The sequence below is a fragment of the Orycteropus afer genome, unplaced genomic scaffold (assembly GCF_000298275.1).
Source record: "Orycteropus afer afer isolate SDZICR_OR568_19922 unplaced genomic scaffold, OryAfe1.0 scaffold00301, whole genome shotgun sequence".
In the NCBI taxonomy this organism is placed as follows: Eukaryota; Metazoa; Chordata; class Mammalia; order Tubulidentata; family Orycteropodidae; genus Orycteropus; species Orycteropus afer.
In genome coordinates this window covers 913,673-939,905 of record NW_006921888.1, presented here as the reverse complement: position 1 = coordinate 939,905, position 26,233 = coordinate 913,673, and the positions used below count along the sequence as shown (strand labels likewise).

The 26,233-nt window shown below is 35.8% G+C and overlaps 1 protein-coding gene across 1 annotated transcript in view; it reads left to right on the top strand.

Annotated features, from left to right (window-relative positions):
- COL11A1 (collagen type XI alpha 1 chain) overlaps positions 1 to 16,926 on the top strand; it is a 316,494-nt gene extending 299,568 nt beyond the window's left edge. The window contains exons 63-67 of the mRNA XM_007951592.2: positions 1,465 to 1,714; positions 9,418 to 9,530; positions 11,087 to 11,155; positions 14,732 to 14,965; positions 16,780 to 16,926. Coding sequence (XP_007949783.1) covers positions 1,465 to 1,714; positions 9,418 to 9,530; positions 11,087 to 11,155; positions 14,732 to 14,965; positions 16,780 to 16,926 — 813 coding nt within the window. The remainder of the gene's footprint in view (positions 1 to 1,464; positions 1,715 to 9,417; positions 9,531 to 11,086; positions 11,156 to 14,731; positions 14,966 to 16,779) is intronic.
- Positions 16,927 to 26,233: the final 9,307 nt, after the last annotated feature.

Below are 26,233 nucleotides of genomic sequence, written 5' to 3'. Positions count from 1 at the left end.
TATGTGTATATATTTTGAAGTTTTATATTTAATAATATGAATTATTATCAAACATAGTAAATAACTCAGTAGACAGGAGGCTTTAAATGCTCTTCTATTTCTCAGAGATTTAAAAATCTAGTTAAAGTAACAAGGCATATAAATGAAAACTAGTTAAGAAGTAAGAAATTATATACATAACAAATGCATACATGAATCTGTGATGCATTCCTTGTATATTGTTGTTGTTGTTGTTGTTGTTGTTGTTATGGGCCGTCGAGTCGGACCCGACTCATAGCGACCCATCCTTGGGTTTCCGAGGAGGTATCACTACGGAAGTAGATTGCCCAACTTTCCTTCCAAGAAGTGGCTGGTGGGTTTGAACCACCAGCATTCTGGTGAGCAATCAAGGACCTTAGGCATTATGCTACCAGAGCTCCCATTCCTTGTATAAGTAGCCAGAAACCATTACCATTGAGTCAATTCTGACTCAACTTAGTGTGTGCCAAAGTAGAGTATGTACCATAGCATTTTCAGTCACTGATTTTTCAGAAGCTGATTTTTTTTGATTGCCAGGCCTTTCTTCTGAGTTGCTTCTGGGTGGACTGGAACTTTCAGCCTTTAGGTTAGCAGTTGAGTATGTTAACCACTTACACCACTCAGGGATTCCATTGTTATAACTAGAGTGACAGAAATCACTTTATTACTGTGCCCCCCTCAAAATTCTTCACTATATTCTTTTTAAAAGCTAAAGTAGGAAAACAAAATAATAATTACATATATATATATATATATATATATATATATATACACACATATATATATATACACATATAAAACAGCTCACTGCCATCAAGTCATTTCCTACTCATAGCAACCCCTCCTTCGGTTTCCAAGGTGATATCTCTATGGAAGTAGATTGCCTAATCTTCCTTCTGAGGAGTGGCTGGTGGGGGTGTATAAATACATGCATACATATATATGTGTGTGTGTGTGTGTGTGCATGTATGTATATATATAATCATATATATATATATATATATATATATATGATATAGTCATTTATATATGGATATATGTATACATTTATATATGGATATATTTTTACATAAAGAGATGTTCTGGTGGTGCAGTGCAGTTCTCAACTGCTAACCAAAAGATTGATGGTTGGAACCCACCAGCTGCTCCATGGTAGAAAGATGTGGCTATTTGTTGCTATAAAGATTACAGCTTTGGGCATGTGGCAGTTCTATTCTGTCCAGTAAGGTCACTATGAGTTGGAATAGACTTAGTAGTAATAGATTTGGTTTTTATACATGTAAATATAATCTTACACATTTATTTTGTAGCTGTTAAGGAAAAACAGTGAAAAGCTAAACAAACTATGGTTTCTTATAATAATGACATAACCAATTACAACTAATGTCTGAATTTTTTTTTTTTTTTCTTTATGGAACAAGTTTACATGGATTATCTCCTTCACAGGGTCCACCCGGTGAAGTCATTCAGCCTTTACCCATCTTGTCACCCAAAAAAACAAGAAGGCATACTGAAAGCATGCAAGCAGATGCAGGTGATAATATTCTTGATTATTCGGATGGAATGGAGGAAATATTTGGTTCCCTCAATTCTCTGAAACAAGACATTGAGCATATGAAATTCCCAATGGGTACTCAGACCAATCCTGCCCGAACTTGTAAAGATCTGCAACTCAGCCATCCTAGCTTCCCAGATGGTACGTTAATAATACATCAAAAGTAAATGCACTGAACCTGTAAGTTACTAAGGTACACTGTCAGCTCATTCATTCTAATTAAATGTTTAATATAGTCTCTAAATAAAACTAAGGCAAATAACTATTAATTCCAGCCATGTAGACTTAAAAAGGTCATATGTACTGTGTACAATTCAAGACCTGCTTTGTAAAATATTTGTCTGCTAAATAAGGTTTCATTACATTTTGGCCAGATCAACTTTTGGATGATTGTAACTAACAGAAATATATTTTGCCTTGTAATGGCTATCATAGAACGGATATTATATGTGCAGATGTGATTATTACTATATAGTTATTATTTATATCCTAATTTATTTTAAATTAATATAATTAAAATATCACTGTTAAGCTGACTGACCAAATATGATTTAATTATGCTTGGAAGGAAGATGGGGCAATCTACTTCTGTAGTGATACCTCCTTGGAAACCCAAGGAGGGGTCGCTATAACTCGGGGCTAACTTGATGGCACATAACAACAACAACAACATTTGATTTCGTCAGATAAAATAAATAGCATAACTAAATCATATTTGGTCAGAGAGTTTAGCAATGATTTGGTAAACAGAATATTTAAAAGTTAGAATAAGTTGGGGCAAAAATTGATCTTTTATTAATCAGCGAATAACTGGAAAAATGTGAAGAGTTTACTTAGTAATAATAGTCAAGACAATTAATTGAATAGTTACCATTTGATAATACCTCCACACATCTTTTGGTCATAGAAAGAAACAATTTCAGATATACTAAGTTGTTTGATTGAACTCATACAATTAGTGAACTAGGAAAAGATAGATCTTTATCTAATTTTAAATTTTCCCTTTTGTGAGGCAATACACTGTCTCCCATTTTACATGCAAGAAAATATTATGTTTCATTCTCAATCATATAATTAATTATAATTGAGATGTAAATAACTCATACAGAGAGAAAACTTTAATGATTTCAGAAAGAGCCCCTGTCATGGTTTAAATTGTGCCCACCCCCCCCGCCCCAAATTTGGGTCAGCTTGGCTGGGACATGATTCTTAGTGGTTTAGCAGTTATATAATGATGTAATGTGGCAGATGTGTGATACCCCATGATGTGATCTCATGTAATAAGCTGATCAGGTATAAGAGGATTAAAGATACAACAGCCTTAGTGCCATCACAGCCTTGATCCCATGTAAGGGAAGCTTCCCTGGGGTGTGGCCTACAATACCTTTTATCTTACAAGATATAAAAGGATAGAGAAAGGAGAAGAGTGATAAGATCTACTACCACCAGGAAAGGGAACATCCTTTGGAGCCAGGGTCCCTGTGCTGTGATTCTCCTAGAACCAAGAGACACAGAGAGAATGACTTCCCCTAGAGCAGGTGCTCTGAATTTGGACTTCTAGCCTCCTAAGCTGTGAGATGTTTGTTAAAATGGTCTGCTTGTGGTCTTCCTGTCACAGTAACACTAGTTGACTAAGACAGCTACCAAAAAGGAAATATGTCATAAAATGTTATCTTAATGAAAGATAGCCTTTTAAAACTTAAAGACAAATAAGTGTTAAGAATCCTATGCAAATTAGTATTCAGATCTTTAAATTTATAATACACTTATTTGAAAACAAAAATACCATGTTTAGCTTTTTATTAATACAGTGATTTATAAGGGGATTCTTACTTTTAACTGACATCTTGTAAAGAGAACAATTAGATGATTTAGTTTGCATTGGTCCAGACAGTTTCTTCAAATAATTAGTTTCAATATACTCGATCAATCAGTATGCTCTTAATTGAGTTTATTCTGGGTAGAATTCTGAGTGGAATTCAGAAGAGAATTCAGAGACTATTATGTGAATATATCATATGAGTCTAAAACATCTGACCTAGATAATAAAGGAATTAAAAAAATCTGTGTAAAGGATAGATAGTGTTCTGATTGCCTAGTGCTGCTCTGACAGGAATACACCACAATTGGCCTTAACAACAGGAGTTTATTGTCTTACAGTTGGGAGGCTTTAAGTCCAAGTTCAAAGTGTCAGGCTCTAGGGGCTGGGTGAAAGCCCTTCAACCTTGGAATCCAGCTCTGCCTCCTGCTCCCAGCCCACTGGAGCTAGAGGTGATTCTTCACTCAGACAGCTTCTGGCTGCTGAGGCTGACAAACCCAAGACTGACAAGTAAAAAGGCACAGTCCCGATGTTACCAAACCACACAGCATTAATTTAAGTCCATTGTAAGTCCCAAGGTCGGCAGAGCATGGCAGACTGCTGAACAATGACATGGCTACATGCAGGGCCCAAGCATACCATAAGCTAGAGACTATTCTCAAAGCTGTTTCTTATGTATGGGAAGCAGACCACATACCCAAAGGCAGCTACTCAGCTACTTGCAGTACATTCCACTATGGAGTTGATTACCAGTCTTACCATGATGAATACTACATCCAGCTGCCCAACCAATCAACCAGGCCCAACCAAGTTGACACACAAACATAACCACCACAATTCCACCCTGTATCAACTTGGCACCTGTACAGATCTTCAATGGGTGATATCTCTACGGGTCTTCTCCACTGGGTACTCTAGTCCCTAGTTCCTGAGTGGTGACCTCACCCCCTTGGCCTGGCAGGCCCTGTTCCTCTTCCTCTTGGGCATGGCAGCCTTGCCTCCTCACTTTTGGGCAGCAGCTATGGCTCCATCCCACTGGCTCATGTGAACGAGCAGCCCCACACTCCAGAACCAAGTTGGTGATGATCTGGCTCTTTGAAACCTAGGGGGCTGTGGTGGTTCCACCCCAAAGGCCCTGGTTCTACCCTTAAGGCTGAGGCAGCTCTGCTTCCCATTTCCTTGGTCTCTCCGCTTCTGCCAATTAATGCCAAAGGCAACCCACTCCACTGGAAAACTTCCTGTCCAAAAAGCACCTGGCTTTCTTGCTCTGTGGGCCAGCCAACCTGCTACTCCATCTCATGCCAGTCTCTTCTACCAATTAATGCCTGAAGGCAACCCACTCCACCAGGAAGCTGCCTACCCAATGGCTCTCAGCTTTCTCCTCTGTGGGCTGCTAAGCCTGTTGCTGTTCAATGCCTGTCTCTGGGCTCTGCTACTGCCTTCTTTCATGCTGGTCTCTCTGCCGGCATCTCTCTGCCAACTCTCATGCCAAATGCTAGAGTCTCTCTGCCAGGGTCTTGGGTCAAGGACACACTCCACTCTTGTTTCCACACTTTAGGAATCTGTCAGAGCAGCACCCCACTCTCTAGGTACCATATTCTCTTCTGGTTATCTAGTGCCACTCTAACAGGAATACACCGCAAATTGTATGGCCTTAACAGTAGGAGTTTATTCCCTCACAGTTTGGAGGCTATAAGTCCAAGTTCAAAGTGCCAGGCTCTAGGGCTTGGGTTAAAGCCCCTCAACTTTGGGGTCCAGCTCTGCCTTCTGCTCCCAGCCCATTGGAGTTAGAGGTGATTCTTCACTCAGACAGCTGCTGGCTGCTGAGGCTGACAAACCAAGGTTGACAAAAAGGCACAGTCCCGATGTTACTAACCCACACAGTAGGCCATTAATTTAGGTCCATTATTAGTCCCAAGGCTAGCAGAGCATGGCAGGCTGCTCAACAATGACATGGCTGCATTCAGGGTGCAAGCATGCCATAAGCTAGAGACCATTCTCAGAGCTGTTTCTTATATATGGGAAGCAGACCACATACCCAAAGGCCACATACTCAGCTGCTTGCAGTAGATTTCACCATGGAGTTGATTATCAGTCTCATCATGGGGAATAGTACGTCCAGCTGCCCAGCCACTCAACCAGACCCAGCCAAGTTGACACACAAACCACCACCACAGATGGCAAAATGTGCTGAGTTATAAAACAACATATGACTGATTAGAACATGAGCAGTCAAGAAAAAGAAAAAAATAGTAATGAATTTTAATAACAGTAAATTCACTATGGACAAGAGTTTTCAGTGGTTTCCAGTACAGTACGTAGTTTCATTAATTCTTTAATGTATCAATTAGTTAATAATAATTGAAAATTATTTACTTATTAACAGTGCCAGGCACTATGCTTCATGCAGAGATTTACAGAGGAATGGAAGGAATAATGCCCTCAAGCTGCTTATGATTTGATGGTGGAGTTAGGAAAAAATGAAATTAACCAAAGATATTAGTAATGGCATATTATGAAAGATACTGTGAAAGAAAATATGGATTTACATAACTATGTTGTTGTTGTTGTTGTTGTTATGTGCTATCTAGTTGGACCCAACTCATAGCGACCCCTCCTTGGGTTTCCGAGGCAGTATCACTACGGAAGTAGATTGCCCCATCTTCCTTCTGAGGAGTGGCTGGTGGGTTTGAACCATCAGCCTTCTGGTTAGCAGTCAAGTGCCTTAGGCACTACGGCACCAGAGCTCCCTTACATAACTATAGGATAATTCTATTCTGGAGAAAAAGAATGTTAATATTTGAGGAAGTGACATTTAAGCTGAAACCTTAAAGAGATGGCCAGCTATGCTAAGAATCAAAAAGGATATTCCAGACAGAGTTTATGACACATTTTCAAAGCTTTGATGAAGCAAGAACTTGTTCCTTTCAAGGAACTGAAATTAGATCACCATGGGTAAGCAATAGTAAATAAACTACAGAATGACTTGAAATGCTTTGGAAGGAAGCAAAATGGAATCAGAAGGCTGGTCAGGAATCTATTTGACTGATCTAGACAAGAGGTGATAGTGGAGTGAATTACAGGTTTAGAAGTCACAATGAGAGTTGGAAACAGTTATATTGAGTATATTATCCACTGGATACTGAACCATTAACAATGATATCTTAAACCATTTATAAGTTATTGGAAATAATGTATAATGATAGTATTCACTGAATAAAGCAAAATAAAAATGATACTACATAATTCAAAATTATATATTCCTAAACATCATACTCATAAAAAATAAAAATTACTGGTCTTGAGTTGATTCCATCTCATAGTGAACTTATTGGACAGAGTAGATATGCCCCATAGGGTTTCAAAGTATGATTTTTATGGAAACAGACTGCCACATCATACTCCCATGGAGCAGATGGTGGGTGTGAACTGTCAACCTTTAGGTTAGCAGATAGGCGCTTAACCACTAGGCCAACAGGGCACCTTAAACACACAGAGACACACACTACATATCAAAGATTAAGAGTAATTATCTCTTGTTGGTAAAATCTTGGAAGATTTGTATTTACTTTGTATTTGTTTTGTCTTCCCCTGACAATTCCAATTTGTATTAGATACAAATATATTAATGGTGGAATAGAAAAATTGCAGATGTTTTTGTTAAATAAAATATAAGCTAGGGTTAAATAATTTACTTAGTTACCCCAAAAATGGTAGGAGTGATTGACTAAGTAAGTTCTTCATTTATATATAGTAGTAACAGAAGGTAAAACATGTTGATATTGGATTTTTGAGAGTTCTAGTACCAAGAAGTTGGAAATTAACCAAACATGCAATCAAGATGTACTGCTTATTACTGTTGATTGGAATGAGAAAGTTGGCAACAAAGAAGAATCATTGGTAGTTTGAAAATGCGGCATTGATGATAGAAATGATGCCGGAGGTGGCATGATAGAATTTTTCAAGACCAATGACTTATTCATTCTAAATAACTTTTTCAACAACATAAATAGTGGCTATATATATGGACCTCACCAGATGGAATACACAGGAATCAGATCCACTATCTGTAAAAAGAGGCAATGGAGATGCTCAAAATCTTCAAAACAAGGCCAGGAGCTGAATGTGGAAGAGACCATCAACTGATAATATATAAATTCAAGATGAAGCTGAAGAAAATTAAAACAAGTCCACAAGAGCCAAAATATAACATTGATTATATCCCAGCTGAATTTGTGGACTATAAGTCCAAATAGGACAAGGGGATATTGCATGGCTTGAAATAAGGAAGGGAGTGCATCAGGGTTGTATCCTTTTACCATACTTATTCAGTCTGTGTGCTGACTAAATAATCTGAGAACCACCTGGACTATATGAAGAAGATTGTGGATTTGCAGGAGATTTATTAACAACCTTTGATATGCAGATCACACAACCTTGTTTGCTGAAAGTGAAGAGGACTTGAAACACTTACTGATGAAGATCAAAGACTACGAAGACTTCAATATGGATTATAACTCAACATACAGAAAACAAAAATCCTCACAACTGGACCAGTAAGCAATATCATAATAAATAGAGAAAAGATTGAAGTTTCAGGGATTTCATTTTACTTGGGTCCACAATCAACATCCATGGAAGCAGGAGTCAAGAAATCAGACATCATATTGTCATATTGCACTGGGAAAATCTGCTACAAAACACCTTTTTAAATTGTTAAGATGCAAAGATATCACTTTGAAAAATAAGGTGCACCTAACCCAAGCCACAGTATTTTTAATTGCCTTATATGCATGTGAGAGCTGGACAGTGAATAGGGAAGACTGAGAAAAAGTTGATGCCTTTGCATTACGGGGTTGTCGAAGAATTCTGAAAATACCATGGATTGCCAGAAGAATGAGGAAATCTGTCCTGGAAAAAGTGCAGCTGGGATGTTTCTTGGAAGTGAGAATAGCCAGACTTTGTCTCACCTGCTTTGGTCTTATTATCAGAAGAGACCATTCCTCAGAGAAGGGTATCATGCTTGGCAAAGTAGAGGGTCAGCGAAAAAGTGGGACAGTCTCAAAGAGATGAATTGACAGTGGCTACAACAATGGGCCCAAAGATTGTGGTGTATGACTGGGCCGTGTTTCTTTGTGTTGTACTTGGGACTGCTAAGATTTGGAGCTAACTCGATGGCACCTAACAACAACAACAGTACCAAGCTGAGCAAATTGAGTTTTAAATTGTTAAAATTTCATAACCAGAGGATTGACATAATTCAAATTTATATTTTATACAAAGTGACAATATGAAAAATAGGAGAAACACAATATAATCTTCCAATGTACATTAATTATGTCTCCCAATAACTCTTGTTAATGGAAACAATATTATCGTCATTTAAAGAATAAATTTATGTTACTCCCACTACTTACTGTCTTTCTTCATCAAACACCAAATTAATGTTCAGGATTATTCACTTGATAAGATGTGTTTTGCAATATTTCAATAATGGCATTGATAATAAATTGCATTTAAATATACAAAGGAAACATTGTTGTTAGGGCCCAGTTCAGAAGGTAGTACACTTACTACAAGAAATTTTGCTGTAAAGTAATGCAAAAGTGTACTATACTTCCAGGAATAAAATATATTGGTTATATGCTCAGATTACTTAAATAATAATACATGGAGGATTTGAGGTCAAGTGTATCTGATCCTAATGTGTATGGAATTTATTATAATATATAAATAGAATGTTAATATTTGAAGAGGTGACTTTTAATATGAAACCTAAAATTCTGTTAAGAATAAGAAAGTTACCCTGGTAGAGGTTGGGGCAAAGGTTTGAGGAGACACATGAAAGAGTCACTCTTTAACTGTTCAAATATATTCCAATATTCCCAAAGGCATTAAAAGACTTAATATGAAAAAAGTTATGAATATTAATATTCCTTATTTTCTCTTTCAATATGCAATATCTAATGCATTTGATTTTTGACATAAATGAATTTGTATATGACTTATTTTTCCTGTCTTTTAGGTGAATATTGGATTGATCCTAACCAAGGTTGCTCAGGAGATTCCTTCAAAGTTTACTGTAATTTCACATCTGGTGGGGAGACTTGCATTTATCCAGACAAAAAATCTGAGGGAGTAAGTACCAATCCATTTTAGTGGCGACTGTTGACAGTTTCTGTCGTGTTTTTGCAATATTGAACTAAACAGGGAAATTATACTGTCATACTTTCATTTATCTGCTTTTCTTACAGGATAATTAGAACATTTCATTTGCATAAACATGAATAAGACACCAAAGTGATGCACAGTTAACAAATACTCTTCTCCTTTATTTTTTACCCAGATGTATTCTTCCTGCACCTGCTTGCTCTCTAAAATTCTGTGGCTTTCCATGACAAAGTACAGCTGAACCTCACATTTTAGTGTGTCTATAGTGTTCTTCAGTCCAACTGTCACATGGTAGAACTCACAGCTGTGTATTATGTTCAAAATGCACAATTTTATAAAGAATTCATCTTTATATAAGAATACTTTATGCACGTACACATTTTTTAAATGTCTACTATCTTCAAACAGGTTCCTTGATTTCCTCTTGGCAGTGTCAATATGCTTGAGTTTTATCTGTAAAGCAAAATCCAAGTCCTTGATATAAGGAAACATTTTCCACTAACATGATTATATCCTCCAAACGTTCAATATGTGAGGAATTTTGTCCTCATTATATTCTTATAATAATTTTCATTCTTAGTAAATAGTGCGAGCCCACAGACACAAAAATGCCAAAGGCAAAGCACATAGCTTCATGTGTGCCTAATCTTTATCAGAGAAAAGTTTAGTTTGTGAGTGAAAGGTGGGTAGTAGGGGCAGGAGGCAAAACAATTTTCATCTCCCAGCCCCATGTAGTGTATGGTGAAGCATAGTGATGCTTCTCTGATCCCCAAAGGAATGTGAGACAATGGAAAAAATATTTCCCCTTACTCTGATTACTAAAATTCCCTGCTCGAACTTATATGCACTGATATTTTGCTGATATTTGCAGGTCACAACAATAAATTACACATCTATTAAAGCTTCTACATATTCTTTCCAGCAGGGAGTAATTAGGCTTTATTCTCATACATGATTTTTCCTTAGCTTCGTGCCTGGCTAGATACTTTGAGAATGCCTCCGCTGGCCATGGGAGGCTGATGGTAGCTTCCTTCCTGCCTCATGATGGCTGACATTGTGAGGGTTTTCTTTTCAGGGGGCTTCCTAAGAGTTCCATCAGTGACCCCTGCCACTCTTAGTATGCCTTTACCAGGTTGGTTTCAATTTTCTCTGCCTCTTTTCAAACCAGTTAAGAGAAAATGAAGGAAATGAGTCAGTCTTAATTAAACAGAATTCACAAGATCTATATAAAAATGTGCTCTTTATCTCAGTTTTGTAACTAAGGCTAGATATCATTTTAAAAATGATTTAAAAACTTTTAAAAACTTACTGAAAATTACTGAGATATAAGTATGTGTGTATATATATGCCTATCTATAGCATTAATAGCAGACTGCAATTAAATATGTAGTTGACTGTGTTCTTAGGACCCAATTCACAGGAGAGTGTATTTAGTACAAGAAGTTTTGCTATAATATTCCTATATATAAAATATTAGTCATATTTTTTACATACTTTCTAATTTCCCTGTTCCTTTGCAACAGGTAAGAATTTCATCATGGCCAAAGGAGAAACCAGGAAGCTGGTTTAGTGAATTCAAGAGAGGAAAACTGGTATGTTATACCTCCAAATGAAATGGCTTATCTCGAGCTTCATAAGTGACTTCAAATTACAAATCTCTAGTCTCTGACTGTGAAAATATAAATTATACTAGTCAGGATTCTTCCTGTTCCCTAGTTTGCACTATCTGTATTTATTGAATATTTGTGGTATTTTAGACTTGTCTAAATTTTTATATTAAAGTAAATGGAAATATATTAAAATTACTGAAAAAAATCAAATTAATTATGTGTTTCTTTAAGGACCTGAGCTAACACCAAAACCAAACTCACTGCCTTTGAGTCAATTCTGACTCATAATGACCCCCATTAGGTTTACAACGTTGTAAAGCTTTACAGAATCAGACTGCCTTATCTTTCTTCTACAGAGGTTTTCTACAGAGCTGCTGGTGGGTTGAATACCAACCTATTGGTTGATAGCCAAATACCTTACCACTACACCATAAGAACTCCTTAATGACCCCAGATAATCCAAGAAACCATAATCACTGCCATCAAGTTGGTCCCGACTCATAGCGACCCCTCCTTGGGTTTCTGAGGCAGTATCTCTATGGAAGTAGATTGCCCAATCTTCCTTCCGAGAATTGGGTGGTGGATTTAAACTGCCAGCCTTCTGGTAGCAATCAAATGCCTTAGCCACTATGCCACCAGAACTCCCTAATGACCTAAGACAGACACCATTAAAAAAGAATTATGTTAGAAATATGAGCTGTAGAGAAAATATATCTTTTAGTATCTCTGACTCCAACTATTTCATTTTCTTTTTGTTTGAAATCTAATTCATTCCTTGTTCTCCAATAAGGACTTCTGGATAATTTTATGGTTTTGTTGATTGTTATGTTTTAATATATAGTAGTGGCCTGTCCGGCCCTGAATTTGTATATAGCATAAAAAAAAAACACAAAAAAACACTATGAGTAGTAAATTCCAACTCATAGTGACCCCCTTTGGGTTTCTGAGGCAGTAAATCTTTACAGAAGTGGATTGCCCGATCTTGCTTCCCTAGAGTGACTGGTGGGTTTGAACTGCCAACCTCTCCTTAGCAGTCACATGCCTTAGGCACTGTGCTACCAGAGCTCCTTTTTGTATATAGCATCACTCACTCACTCACTCATTGCCATCAAGTGGGATCCGACTCATAGAGACCCCTCCTTGGGTTTCCGAGACAGTGTCATTACGGAAGTAGATTACCCATCCCTCCTTCTGAGGAGTGGCTTATGGGTTTGAACCACTAGCCTTCTGGTTAGCAGTCAAATGCCTTAGGCAGTAGGCTTCCAAAGTTCCCATGTGACCCCCAACTAGTTAAAAATTTTGTATATAGCATAAGTCTACTTAATTGTTCACTGTTAATTTTATATTAAGTGATATTTTAACATCAGATGACAAAACTAAATTCATATTTAAAAGCTATTTAAAAAGAGCCATTGTTTAAAATATTTTAATTAGAATGTATTCCAATTGAAGTGTTTCCCTTTTATCAATGTGATTATTCAACATCTTAATGTTACTTAAAAAATAATTTTTATTTCAGGTGATAACTATTTATGCAATTTATCATTTCCAAATGAACTTACCCTTATAAATTAACAATTTTTAGTGAAGTTGTCCACTTGACTTTTAATTTTCAATTTAATCTTAATTTATAGACTAAATATTCATGTTTTACTCTTATCTGTGTATGATATAAAAATATATACCCAAATAGAACTGTGTGTGGGTCATCATATTTTATGGGTTTTTTTTTGCTTTATTTTGCTTTCCTTAGAATGCCTTTCCCAGATAGACACTTTTCTCTAATCTCAAAAGGCCGCTCGTCATCTAAGTTGATAATGACTAAAACCAAAAAAAAAAAAAAACCAAACTCACTGCCATCTAGTTGATTTGACTCATTAATGACCTCCTTTGGGTTTCCAAGGCGGTAAATCTTTACAGAAGTAGATTGCCCAGTCTTCCTTCCATGGAGTGGCTGGTGGGTTTGAAGCACCAGCCTTCTGCTTAGCAGTCAAATGCCTTAGGCACTACGCCACCAGAGCTAGTTAATCACTAAGAAATAAATATAATCACTTGTAAGGAAGAAAGCCACAGATAATTGCCCTTACACTGACTTATTCTATAAATCTGTGTGGTTTTTTCTTTCTCTTTTTACTTTAGGTTCATATGTCTTAGTTCACCCAAATCACAACCATTAAAATAATTTATGAAGATGATGCATGAGGCAATATTTAGTAATTTAAAGTTAATACTGTTTTCCTTCCATGAATATAGACTATTTATTGAGTCAATATATAATGACTGCACTGTCTCAGAAAATATGCTTGATGCTAAGGATACAATGATGAGAGTAAACAAATTGTTTAAGAGGAGCACAAACAAGCAATGTTTGTGCTGAAAATTGTTGTTTATAGTCAAGTTGACTTATGGCTCATATCAGCCCCACTTGACAGAGAACTACTTCCATCACTGTTTTCTGAGGTCCAATCTTATGGTAGTAGATCACCAGGTCTTTCACCGATAAAGCCACTGGCTGTGCTTGAACTGCCAACCATTAGATTAACAACTGAGAGCTTAACCGTTGCACCAGCATGGCTCTTTTTGCTGAAAATTACAAGAACAAAAAGGTCTTAGAAAATTTTTGCCTGTATAATAGATTTCTGTGATCACTATAACAAATCACCACAAACGTGGTGAGTTTAAACAACAGAAATTTATTCTTTCACAGTTCTGAAGGTCAGAAGTCCAAAGTCAGTTTCTGACAAATATAATCACGGTGTTGGCAGGCACATACTTCCTCTGGAGGTGCTAGGACAGAATCTATTCTTTGCCTCTTCCAACGTCATTAGCTGCTGGTGTTCCTTGACTATAGCAGTGTCACTTCAGTCTCTATCTCCATCTTTATAGCACATTTTCCTCTCTGTGTAACTTGTATTTTCTACTCTCTCTTTAAATTTCCCCTTATCAGAATATGTAATTACATCTATCAATACTCTTTTTGTAAATAAGGTAAGATTCACAGATCCCAGGAATCAGAGCATAGACATATATTCTGGGGGACCATCATTCAACCCACTACAACCCCAAACTGAAAAGAGCAGGCTCATGTTTAAAATTTGGGTCAGGTAGATAAGGTATTATCTTGTTCCTATCATTTTTGAAAGGAACAGAAAAAGTAAAGGCAAGAACAGTCTTGGCATTGCCCTGAGATTCTTGTTTTCATGAGCCCTATGTTTTTTTTTTTTAATATATATATTCAAATATAATGAATTATTCCTTGAAAGCAAAGGCTTTATTCCCATTTTTTTACTGATTAGGAAACTAAGGCACAGACTTTTCTGTGACTTTTTCAAAGATAAACAATACTTAAGTAACTCAGGTGGAAATGTAACCCTAATTTCCTAAAACTATGTCATTGGATCTTCTAACCCTCAATGCATGCGTTTTTTGATTAAGCAAAAATAGGTCTGTTGATCCATCCACATGCCTCTGGGATCACAGTTCACTGTCTATCTTATTACTTTGTAGAATAAAACAGAATAAGAGTTTTTACATGCCTTTTCATTCTTTTATTCCCAGCTTTCATATTTAGATGTTGAAGGAAATTCCATTAATATGGTTCAAATGACATTTTTGAAACTTCTGACTGCCACTGCTCGACAAAATTTCACCTACAACTGTCATCAGTCAACAGCCTGGTATGATGGATCATCCGGAAATTATGACAAAGCACTTCGGTTCCTGGGATCAAATGATGAGGAGATGTCCTATGACAATAACCCTTACATCAAAGCACTGTATGATGGCTGTGCGGTGAGTATAATTTCTCTAGCCTTCTCCTTTCAAAGAAGAGCAAAGCTGCCTATAACTGCCTCATTGTAGCTCAAAGCCAGATTTCTTTCATGAGTGAAAATCTGTGGTTTTTCAGATTTGCTGTTTAACACTGCCATATTAAAATGCAAAATATTACAAAAGGGCTAATGTTCACACATACACACAGCAACAATTTCTGAAACATACAATAGACACACTTAAAGCCATAACTGATGGTAATGTAGGATCATGTAATGTTTTTGTTGAAGTATTCCTGACATTTGAATGATATAGTTAATTTCAGTTAGTCTTGAAAAAAAATAAAAACCCAGAATAAACAACAACATAAAACCATTTCATTTGCCTCCTTGATCCATAATTCTAAACCAATAGATAAATGAATTACTGTTATTCTATAGGTAATCTTACTAATAATATTTTGGGGCTTGTTAATTAGTGCCGTTATGTACCAACTTTAGGGTGCTATTATCTTTTTTTTTTTCCTCCAAAACAATTTCTTCACACATAAGTGAATTCTATAAAACAAAATGATCATTTATCGTTGTTAGTTGCTGTGAAGTTGACTTTGACTCATGGTGATCACATGCTTACAGCATAGGCTTGCTCCATAGAGTTTTTAAGGTTGGGATGTTTTGGAAGCAGAGTGTCAGGCCTGTCTTCCAAGGTGCCTCTGAGTGGTTTCAAACTGCCAATCTTTAGGCTAGAAGTTGTGTGCTTAAATGTTTGCACCACCCAGGGGCTACAAAATGATTCATAGAACATACTACAAAGCTTATTGCTTTAGCCAATTATTGATAGCTAAAGATCAGTCATAATTACAAATAAACAAAGTCTCACTCTCAACTAAATGCGTGAAAAACAAATACAACAAGCAAAATAAAAAAGTAATAAAGGGGCGAGAGTTTTGGAAAGATTGCACAATAATGTTGTTGTTGTTATTGTTTTTATTTGCCATTGAGTCAGACCCAACTCATAGCAACCCCTCCTTGGGTTGCCAGGGCAGTATCACTCCGGAAGCAGATTGCCCCATCTTCCTTCCGAGGAGTAGCTGGTGGGTTTGAACCACCAGCCTTCTGGTTAGTAGTCAAGTACCTTAGGCACTACGCTACCAGAGCTCCTTGCACAATAATAATGTATTTATAAATATTCATAAAATTAATATGTGGCAGTGATGTTTTGACTTTTAACCTAGTGAATTATAATTGGTATGTTGTGCTCAGATTTTGTCATAAAAGATTTGACTGTAACTTAAGAATAATTATAATCATAAGGATTATTATATATTTAGAAGTATGATTCAAAACCAATTATCATATTTAACTGAGCTCTGGTAGCATAGTGCCTAAGGTACTTGACTGCTAACCAGAAGGCTGGTGGTTCAAACCCACCAGCACTCCTGGGAAAGAAGGTTGGACAATCTACTTCCATAGTGATATCACCTTGGAAACCCAAGAAGGGGTCACTATGAGCCGGGGCTGACTCAATGGCACATACCAACAAATAACAACATCAAGTCGGGAGATTCTTTTAAAATATACAAAATATCAGAGCATAATAGTTGGAGAGTTTCAGAAAAACTTTAAATGTAATTATTGACATTCAAAATCAAAGGTGATATGCGACCTTAGTGATGACAAGAATTATTAAGTACTAGATAGATAAAGGCAAACTTGTTTTACTCTGTTCTCTCTCATCTCTATATCTCCATTCAAAAGTTTGAAAAATAATCACAGGTATTTAAAAAATGTGAAATGGTTGTGTGTGTAATTTTTAATTTCTGCTTGTTTTTACAGTCTGGAAAAGGCTATGAAAAAACTGTCATTGAAATTAATACACCGAAAATTAATCAAGTACCTATTGTTGATGTAATGATCAATGACTTTGGTGATCAGAATCAGAAGTTTGGATTTGAAGTTGGTCCTGTTTGTTTTCTTGGCTGATATAAGGACAAAGACAATATAAAACTAACAGAAATTTACCTTGGTGTCACCAACCCATTTTATGCCACATGCAAGTTTTGAATAAGGATGATATAGAAAACAACTTGCTACATACATATGTATCATTTAAGAAATGTTAATGCCCTTATGAGGGCAGAACCACATGACAAAAGCTACAAAACTCATAAAAGTATAAGATAGTGTGGCTGAGATGGAAAACAAGGCTGCTTCTTGATTCCCTAATTCTTGCCTCTCCTTTTCCTATTTGGATTTCTTTGGTGCTGTAGAGAAAAAAAAAAAAAAAAAAAAGATAAACTATATATTCATAAAAGACATGGTGCTCATTCTCATCCATCAAGGATGTGCTAAAATAACAGTGTGTTTCATAAATTGTAATTATTTTATGTACAGTTCTGTACTGTTATCTATGTGTCCATTTTCAAAACTTGCACGTGTCTCTGAATTTCATCTGACTCTAATTTTATGACAATTGCAGAACTATGATGGCAATAAATATATGTATTATGGAAAAATAAAATTGTAATTTCTGGTGACTCTAATTCCCTTTCTTTGATTAATAATAAAATGCCTTTGTATATATTGATGTGGAAGAGTTCAATTATTTGAAGTCGTCAAAAAAAATCTCAGAGGGCCAAAACCTGGAAGATTTTTGGAAGCACACTCGGATCAACTCTTCTCTGCTGACAGTAACTTTTGCTGAATTTCAGCCAAAAATATCATGCATTTTGATGCCTTCTTCAATGCTATACCTCAAACATTTTTTTTTCCTCAGAATCCAGGATTTCACAGGATAATTGTATATACAGAAAATAAGCAAGTTTATATATTTGGACAGGAAAATGTGTACGAGAAGCTTTTTTTAACAAATTGTTGCCTCCATCAAGTGAACAATCAGATGTACAATTTTTTTCTCTTCCTTATCTCATTTCATGTTCGGTGTGCTTCTATGGTGCAGATTAATATTAAAGATGGAAAATAAACAATTATTTATGAATTTGTGCAATGTTAGATTTTTGATCAATTAACTTCTTGAATTTGATACTAAGTTGCATATAACAATAGTCTCAATAATATTTGACCTGCCCAGTGAGTATTATTTCTTTCCTTTCAAAATCATTTCATACATCATTTGACATACTTATTTGCTAAATAACATGTGGGTGGACTGTTAAAACAGTGCTTATTTTAAAAGTCACACTTAATCAAGACTACCAAAACATTTTTTCCACTAAGGTATTTTCTTTCAGCTAGTTCAAAATAGGAATAAAATTTTAACATTAAAAACTGAACTTTGTATCTATTTTAAGTAATATATGTAAGACTTGAAAGTAAATGTGTTTTATTATTTCTTATATAAAATGTTAAATTTATTAATACCAGATCCAACTGGAACAGTTTCAACTGATAACTTACATTGAAAGAGAAATCCTGTAATATTGACATTAAAAAGTAAACATTTGTCATTCTGAATTTCCTTTATTTTTTAAATCAAGTTTGTAAATGTCCTTTCAAGAAGGGAGATATGAATCGTATCAATAAACTCAAGTCTTGTCTACCTGAATTAGTCATTCTCTTTCTTAAGTAGGTTCTAAAGTATTCTATTTTAGAAAACACTTTCTATTCTGTTTCTTGACCATCTACATTAGAAGAATATTACACTTTTGAATAAGTGAATAGCCTTCAGAGATAAATTGTTAAAATCCTATACATGTAAAATAATAAATACTACATGCCACTCCTTGGAAGGAAGATGGGGCTATCTACTTCCGTAGTGATTGTTGTTGTTGTTGTTATGTGCCGTCGAGTCAAACCCGACTCATAGCGACCCCTCCTTGGGTTTCCGAGGCAGTATCACTACGGAAGTAGGATTGCCCAACCTTCCTTCCGAGGAGTGGCTGGTGCCTCGGAAACCCAAGGAGGGTTCTCTATGAGTCGGGTCTGACTCGATGGCACATAACAACAACAACAACATGATAATACTATCTTTACAAAATAGAGATAATTTTTAAGATTTCAAAGGGATATTTTTTATAATTAAAAAGTTTTATAAGCTCTTAAACATACGTTCCATAATTTTAGCATTAAAAATGTTCCCAGAACTTGTCTTTGAAAAATATTTTCCAAATTATAACATAGTTATTTGTTTTTGTAGAGAGATTCTGGACAATTTAATCAATGCAAAATAGTAGGAAGCTAGTCCTGCTTCAAGGACACTGTATTATTTGGGGATGTAAACAAAATTACATCAAATGAGATACTCAGTTGAAGGAATGAATTAAGAAATTGGACTATCTTTTTTATGTTCTTTTCATGTAATGCTATAGATACGGTCTTCTGCATAACATGTTATTTTTTTTTTTCTTCCCCTTAAAATTGTTTTAATTTGAAAAAAGGTAGTCCAGTGGAATGGAAAAAGAATGATAGGAAACTTTCTCCTTCTGGCCCAAACATATATAAGCTATTCATGTGTAAAAAAACAAACCAAACCAAACACACTGCTGTGGAATCGGACCCAACACATAATGACCCCTAATTGGGTTTCTGAGGCGATATCACTACAGAAGTAGATTGCTCAGCCTTCCTTCTGAGGAGTGGCTGGTGGGTTTGAACTGCCAGGCTTCTGGTTAGCAATCAAATGCCTTAAGCATTACACCACCAGAGCTCCCATGTGTAAAATATGGAGAATAACATTTACCTTATGGGCAGGGGTAGATACTGGGCTTGACGCTTGCAAAATTTAAACTAATCCAAAATTGAAAATATAAGGACAGATATGGCTATTAAGAATATAACATCACAACAAATTACTAATTTTAAAAAAATGGACTAATAGTAAAAATATCACAAAACCCAGAAAAATATTGTGTATATATATGTGTATATATATGTGTGTATATATATGTGTATATATGTATATGTATATATATATATACACATATATGTATATATGTATATATATATTTTAATTAACATTCTTAAACTCATCTGTGATACCTTTATCGTATATTTTTTGGCTGTATTCTCTTTGAGCACCTCTTCATTTGAGAATCTATCATTTTGTTTTCTATATAAAGAATAATTTATCTGCCATGATAGGTTAAAAAGAGATGTTTCTTTCACTTTTACATGTTTTTATTGGTAAGGATTATATAATTTAGAAATAGATCTACTATATTTATTTCATATATCCTATAAAATTTATAGAATTTTCCACAGACTAACATCTATTCAGTATGTTTCAAACCCTGTTTCTCCTCCACTGTCAATAGTTTCTCCTCCAATTGTCAATAAACAATAGTTTATTGTGCCGGCACAGTATATATGTACATTTCATGACACTAACTCTGTCGCTTTCATTTGTTTGTCACTATACCATGGTAGGAAGAATGCTCCAAAAGAAATTCCAGCACTAGAAATACTTGCAATAATGGTACACAAAGTTGACCACAGTCATATCATTATACCCTGCCATGTAAAGATATTTCACAAATTCATGATAAATGCATCCCAACTGAATTTTCTCTTTCAACATAAACCCAACACAAAGTATGAGACCACAATGGGGAAGTTGGAGTGAAAAGACACAAATTTTTTAATTGATAATTGTCAAAGGATCTTTGGCAAATTTTACAAATCATATGACCATGTGTACATACCTCTATGATTCCATTCAGGGTCTCACATAGGGTGAATGCAAGAGAAGAATCTTGAATCTTAAGATTTATTATAAAATTGGCCTCCATATGCTGGATAATTTTAAATAAATTAGTCAAGGGCCTAGTGCACTGATTGACATATGATCAATCAAACAAAACCAATTACCTTTGAGTTGCTTCTGACAGAGGGCAATGCGACAGTGTTATAGCAGAATGATGCTCCATAGGGTTTTCCGTAACTGATTGTAAATACATTACCAGGCTTTCTTCCAAGCTACCTTCAGGTGGATACAAACATCTAACCTTTCCGTTAGTAGCCAAGTGCTTAAGCATTTCCATCACCCTAAATCAACAATTACTACTGCTCTAGATTCTTACTATTACTTTCATCACCACAGCATAAATTACTTCCTTTCTAAAATGTAGATAATAACACATGTGCTATCTATCTCACAAAACTATTCAAATTGCTTGGACACAAAGGTCCAAATCATCAGACTCAATTAAAATACAAGCTTTGCCCTATCTTCTTTCCAAGGAGTGGCTGGTGGGTTTGAACCGCCAGCCTGCTGGTTAGCAGTCAAATGCCTTAGGCACTACACCACTAGAGGTCCCCAAATGAGTTGCATAGGACACAAAAAAAGTAATAGTATCATACACATACAAATATCCAGGAAACTCAGAATTCATCAAAGCATCTCAGTCCTCTTTTCTGCACTAGAATATGTTTCACTTTCAGAATTATGAGTTTATTAGGGATTAGAATCTCTGTTTAGATCTTGCTTGTCCCAATACTATGTAATGGCTAGATGACTAAATTCTCTTCTTCAGTGCATCTTCAACCAAGAAATCCACAGATTTCAGTATTACTTAAAATTAAAAAAAAAAAAAAAAAATTCCAGAAAAATTATCCTGTTAAAAGTATTTTAGATCAGTAACTACTACATAGCAAGTCCTGCAGCATTCTTATTTATCTTCTATCTAGTAAATTCATTGTTGTTGTTAGTGCTGTTGAGCTGGCTCCGACTCATAGTGAACCTATGTACAACAGAACCAAACACTGCATAGTCCTGTGTCAGGCTCACCATCCTTGCTATGCATGAACCCATTGTTGCAGCCACTGTGTCAATCCACCTCACTGAAGACTTTCCCCTTTTTCAGTGATCCTCCACATTATCAAGCTTGATATCCTTTTCCAGGGAATGGTCCTTTCAGACAACATGACTAAAGTAAGTGAGATGAAGTCTGGTCATTCTCACTTCCAAGGAAGATCTGGCTGCATTTCCACCAGGACAGATTTGATAGTTCATCTGGCAGTCCATAGTATTTTCAGTAATCTTCGCCACCACAACTCAGAAGCCTCAACTCTTCTTCAGGATTCCTTATTTATTGTCTAGCTCTCACATCCTTATGAGGCATTTGAAAACACCATGGCTTGGGTTGTTGTTGCTGTTATGTACTGCTGAGTTGGGCCCGACTCACAGTGACCCCTCCTTGGGTTTCTGAGGCAGTATCACTGCAGAAATAGATTGCCCCATTTTCCTTCTGAGGAGTGGTTGGTGGGTTTGAACCGTCAGCCTTCTGGTTAGCAGTCAAGTGCCTTAGGCACTATGCTACCAAAGAGACATCTTTGCTCTTCAGCACTTTAAAGAGGTCTTTTGTAGCAGATTTGTCCAGCACAATACGTGGTCTGATGTCTTGACTGATGCTCTTATTGATGCTGATTATGGAACCAAGTAATATGAAATCCTTGACAACTTCAAGCTTTTCTCCATTTATCATGATGCTGCTTATTGGTCCAGTTGTGAGAATTTTCCTTTACTTTAAGAGTTAATCCACACTGCAGACTGGAGTCTTTAATCTCATCAGTAAGTGCTTCAAGTCATCCTCTCTTTCAGCAAGCAAAGTTGTGTCATCTGTATGTTCAGGTTATTAATGAGTCTTCATCCAATTCTGATGCTACATTCTTCTTCTTATAGTCCCGTTTCTCAGATTATTTGTTCAGCATACACATTGAATAAATCTGGAGAAAGGAAACGATCCTGATGCACTCCCTTCCTGATTTTAAACCACCCAATATCCCCTTGTTCTCTTCAAATGACAGCTTCCTGGTCTATGTACAGGTTCCTCATGAGCACAATTAAGTGTTCTGGAATTCCCACTCTTCTCAATGTTATCCAGAGTTTCAATCCAAAACAATTGAATGTTTTGGCATAGTCAATAAAACACAAGTAAACATCTTTCTGGTATTCTTTGATTTCAGCCAAGATCCATTTGACATCAACAATTATATTCCTCTTTCAATTTCAACGTCCTCTTCTGAACCCAGCTTGTGTTTCTGGAAGTTCTCTGTCAATATACTGCTAAAACCATTTTTGAATTGGCTTCAGAAAGGTTTTACTTGCATGTGATATTAATGATATTGTTTGATAATTTCCACATTCTATGGGATCACCTTTCTTTGGAATGGGTACAAATATTGATCTCTTCTAGTCAGTTGGCCAGGTAGCTGTCTTCCAAATTTGTTGGAATAGATGAGTGAGTGCCTCCAGCACAGCATCTGCTTGATGAAACATCTCAATGGTTATTCCATAAATTCCTTAAGCCTTGTTCTTTGCCAGTTTCTTCAGTGCAGTTCCAACTTCTTCCTTCAATACCATGGGTTTTTGATCATATACCACCTCTTGAAATGGATGAACATCAACCAATTCTTTTTGGTACAGTGACTCTGTGTATCCTTTCCATCTTCTTTTGATGTTTCCTGCATCATTCAATATATTGTCCATAGAATCTTTGAATATTTGAACCTTGAGGTTCAAATTTTTTCTTTAGTTCTTTCAGCTTGAGAAATGTCTCATGTTCTCTTTTGGTCATCTAACTCCAAATCTTTGCATATTTCATTATTATAATTGATTTTGTCTTTTCGAGCTGCTCTTTGAAATATTCTGTTTAGCTCTTTTATCTTGTCATTTCTTCCATTTGCTTTAGCTACTCTTCACTCAAGGGCAAGTTTCAGAGTCTCTTCTGACATCCATTTTTGTCTTTTCTTTCTTTCCTGTCTTTTTAATGACCTTTTGCTTTCTTTTTGGGTGATGTTCTTGATGTCATCCCACAATTACAATTTCAGTTATTGGTGTTCAGTGCATCAAATCTATTCTTTAGACAGTCTCTAAATTCATGAGGGATATAATCAAGGTCATATTTTGACTCTTCTGGACTTGTTTTAATTATCTTCAGCTTCAACTTGAACTTGCATATGAGCAGTTAATGATCTGTTCCACAGTCAACTTCTGGTCTGTCCTGATTGAAGATGTTGAGCTTCTCCATAACCTCTTGCCACAGATATAGTCGATCTAATTTCTGTGTACTCCATCTGGCAATGTCCACATGTATAACCACCATTTTTCTTGTTGAAAAAAGGTATTTACAATGAATAAGTCATTGGTCTTGCAAAATTCTATTATGCAATCTCCAGCATTATTTCTATCATCAAGGCCATATTTTCCAACTACCAGTGATTCTTCTTTGGTTCCAACATTTGCATTCCAATAACCAATGATAATCAACACATATTGATTACATGTTTGGTCAATTTCAGACTGCAGAAGTTGGTAAAATTCTTCAATTTCCTCATCTTTGGCTTTGGCAGTTGCTGCAAAAATTTGAATAATAGTTGTATTAACTGGTCTTCCTTGTAAGTGTATGGATATTATCCTATCACTGGCAGCACTGTACTTCATGATAGATCTTGAAGCATTCTTTGTGATGATGATGAATGTCACACCATTCCTCTTTGTTACTCCCAGAATAGTAGATCATATACTTTTCTGATTCAAAATGGCCAAAACCAGCCCATTTTAACTCACTAATGCCTGGATATCAATCTTTATATGTTCCGTTTCATTTTTGACAATTTCCATTTTTCCTAGATTCATACTTCTTACATCTATGTTCTGTATTAATGGATGTTTGAAACTGTTTCTTCTCAATTTGAGTCATGATGAATGGATTTATGAGAGGAGTTGGATAATGTGGACCAAGTGCCAAGGGGCTGCTGCAGAAAATTAAATGGAACCTAATACAGAATTTAACTAGGGTGCAGCCAGAATGCTCCTTGGAGGTGAGAATGGCCAGACTTTGTCTCACGTACTTTGGTCATATTGTCAAAAGGGACCATTCCCTGGAGAAAGATATCATGCTTGGCAAAGTAGAGGGTCAGTGAAAAAGGGGAGGACCCTCAACGAGATGGATTGGCACAGTGGCTGCTACAATAGGCTCAGGTATAGCAAGGATATTGAGGCTGGGACAGGACCAGGCAGTGTTTTGTTCTGTTGTACACAGGGTTGCTATGAGTCAGAGCCTCATGGTATCTAACAATAACAACAATTAAAATTAGATGACTTAAAGAGAAGAGACATGTATAAAACATTATGAAATAAGAAATGACTGATTTTGCCATTTTAAAATATTTCAGAGACACACTGGATACATGTTAATAAAGGTTATAATTGTAAATCATAAGCCATTTAAAAACAGAGAAATTTTATCATTCAAAAATGGAAGAGTCAACAAGTCTTAGTGAAATAAATAAAATCTGGCACAGCTCTATCAGTTGGTTTTGTATCTCTGATTATATCTCATATTCTACTGTTGTTTTTGTTGCTAGGTGCCATCAAGTCATCTCCAACTCATAGTGACCCTATACATGGTATACATATTCTACTGTAGAGATTACATATGAAAGTAACTTGTTAGTGCTCAAACAATGAATGCTCACAGTGTTATGTATGGGTAAAATGCTTAACGCCTACATAAAGAGAAGTTCTTGTATATAATAAACCACAGGGACATATAATTGATAAAATTAATTACTATCTAGTGTTGCTGTTTTTGATATTTTCATAAAGTAGGCACATAGGAATAATTAAATAGATGAAACATACTGGAAATAATTATATATAATTAATATGAAAAAGACTATCTGATTAGGAAAAGAATGGTGAGTACTCAATATATCTTTAGATACACAGATGACCAAATAAATGAATTCTATATGCCCTATATGCTTGCACTTGAAAGCTAGATTTTTCACAAGTGGATTGAAATCAATGCTTCTGATTTTCTGTCATTTACTGTTCATTTTAGTACAATTGACTTCATCTTCTTCACTATATTTAAACTTTTCAACATCACAAATAACAGAATATTTACCAAATTCAATATGAATTTCCTCCATTGCTGGTTCACTGAATTTTTTTTTTTTTCTTAAAGAAAACATTTAACTACTTCTTCCTTCTTGAAGTGTTTCCCTCATTTTACTTTATTACCTTCATTTTGTCCACCTACTCTTTTTATGTTTCTGAGGACACTATCAAATACCCTTTTACTGATTGTTTCTGGGTTAGTTATTCAAGATTTTCTCTTCTCAGTATAAGGTCCTTGGTAAACTCACACAGAATCTTTACAATCTCCACTTGCCTGCACACAGCTCATGCTGTATTCATTTCCATGGTATTATCAGAATTTGTCAGGGATAATATGAAGGCGATGTATGAAGCATTCAGTTGAGGATCCAGGGAGAAGGAAGGATCCGAGCTAACTGAGGACCATAAAACAAACCTGACTTGGCC